General features: G+C 44.8%; 1 protein-coding gene across 1 annotated transcript in view; it reads left to right on the top strand.

Annotated features, from left to right (window-relative positions):
- The window catches only part of LOC113802739 (mucin-2-like), a 34,239-nt gene that overhangs the window by 17,658 nt on the left and 14,081 nt on the right, over positions 1 to 2,500 (top strand). The window contains exon 3 of the mRNA XM_070130591.1: positions 1,135 to 2,500. This exon is cut by the window's right edge and continues 20 nt beyond it. Coding sequence (XP_069986692.1) covers positions 1,135 to 2,500 — 1,366 coding nt within the window. The remainder of the gene's footprint in view (positions 1 to 1,134) is intronic.

Genomic DNA, 2,500 nt, shown 5'->3' with positions numbered 1-2,500 from the left:
CAGATACAACCACAACGGAACCAGATACAACCACAACGGAACCAGATACAACCACAACGGAACCAGATACAACCACAACGGAACCAGATACAACCACAACGGAACCAGATACAACCACAACGGAACCAGATACAACCACAACGGAACCAGATACAACCACAACGGAACCAGATACAACCACAACGGAACCAGATACAACCACAACGGAACCAGATACAACCACAATGGAACCAGATACAACCACAACGGAACCAGATACAACCACAACGGAACCAGATACAACCACAACGGAACCAGATACAACCACAACGGAACCAGATACAACCACAACGGAACCAGATACAACCACAACGGAACCAGATACAACCACAACGGAACCAGATACAACCACAACGGAACCAGATACAACCACAACGGAACCAGATACAACCACAACGGAACCAGGTACAACCACAACGGAACCAGATACAACCACAACGGAACCAGATACAACCACAACGGAACCAGATACAACCACAACGGAACCAGATACAACCACAACGGAGCCAGATACAACCACAACGGAACCAGATACAACCACAACGGAATCAGATACAACCACAACGGAACCAGATACAACCACAATGGAACCAGATACAACCACAACGGAACCAGATACAACCACAACGGAACCAGATACAACCACAACGGAACCAGATACAACCACAACGGAACCAGATACAACCACAACGGAACCAGATACAACCACAACGGAACCAGATACAACCACAACGGAACCAGATACAACCACAACGGAACCAGATACAACCACAACGGAACCAGATACAACCACAACGGAACCAGATACAACCACAACGGAACCAGATACAACCACAACGGAACCGGAAACAACCACAACTGAACCTGATACAACCACTACAAAACCAGGTACAACCACAAATAAGCCAGAAACAACCACAACATAACCAAAGACAATTACAACGGTTACCGGTTTGGTTATCATATGTATATTAGTGTCATTATTGACGCTGATTACGATAGTCATTATTGTTACTAATATCCTTATATTAATATCATATTTGTTTACTATATTATTGAAATTATCAGTGAAAAAATATATTATTTTCTTTCCAGAGACAACCACAACAGAGTCTGATACAACCACAACTGAACCTGATACAACCACAACTGAACCTGATACAACCACAACTGAACTGGATACAACCACAACTGAACCTGATACAACCACAACTGAACCTGATACAACCACAACTGAACCTGATACAACCACAACTGAACCTGATACAACCACAACTGAACCTGATACAACCACAACTGAACCTCATACAACCACAACTGAACCTGATACAACCACAGCTGAACCTGATACAACCACAACTGAACCTGTTACAACCACAACAGAGCCTGATACAACCACAACTGAACTGGATACAACCACAACTGAGCCTGATACAACCGTCACAGAACCAGATACAACCACAACTGAACCTGATACAGCCACAACTGAACCTGATACAACCACAACTGAACCTGATACAACCACAACTGAACCAGATACAACCACAACTGAATCTGATACAACCACAACTGAACCTGATACAACCACAACTGAATCTGTTAGAACCACAACAGAGCCTGATACAACCACAACTGAACCCGATACAACCGTCACAGAACCAGATACAACCACAACTGAACCTGTTACAACCACAACAGAGCCTGATGCAACCACAACTAAACCTGATACAACCACAACTGAGCCGGATACAACCACAACTGAACCTGACATAACCACAACTGAACCTGATACAACCACAACGGAACCAGATACAACCACAACTGAACCTGATACAACCACAACTGAGCCAGATACAACCATAGCTGATCCTGATACAACCACAACTGATCCGGATACAACCACAGAACCTGAGTCAACCACAACTGAGCCAACTGCAACCACTTCGGATCCAGGTGAAATCACAACGGCCCAGTCATTAGCTGTCCTTCAGCAGCAAGCAAACGCAGTGAACAAAAAGGTGAATAAACTCAAGAAGCAATTACAGGCGTTTGAGAACATGCAGAATGCGTTTGACCAACTTGCTAGCGCAATTGGCATTGGCAGAAGGCGGAAGAGGTCCGCGACAGATCCTGACATCACCATCAGTGGCAGCAACATCACAGTCACGCCATATTGCAACATTTCTGGTGATTCTGCAACAGGATCTCCGACGGATATCCTGGTGGAGGTTCTGGAATTTGTTCGAGATAACCTTACGAGTGCCAGCACTGACCAAATCGACTGCATTGTCAGTCTCATCACCGAGCTCACAGATTTAATCACCAACGGTAATGTTACCATTGACGATCCCAGTACCCTACAAGCCACCATCCAAGCAGCTAATAGTACGGTCGGGTCTGCAGTTACCGAAACCTCGAATGAAATTAATACCCTTAACGATCGACTTGCCGTTTTAAATGC

This window comes from Penaeus vannamei, chromosome 15 (assembly GCF_042767895.1).
Source record: "Penaeus vannamei isolate JL-2024 chromosome 15, ASM4276789v1, whole genome shotgun sequence".
NCBI classification, from domain to species: domain Eukaryota; kingdom Metazoa; phylum Arthropoda; class Malacostraca; order Decapoda; family Penaeidae; genus Penaeus; species Penaeus vannamei.
Note: the sequence above shows the minus strand (reverse complement) of the source record. Positions and strands in the feature narration are given on the sequence as shown.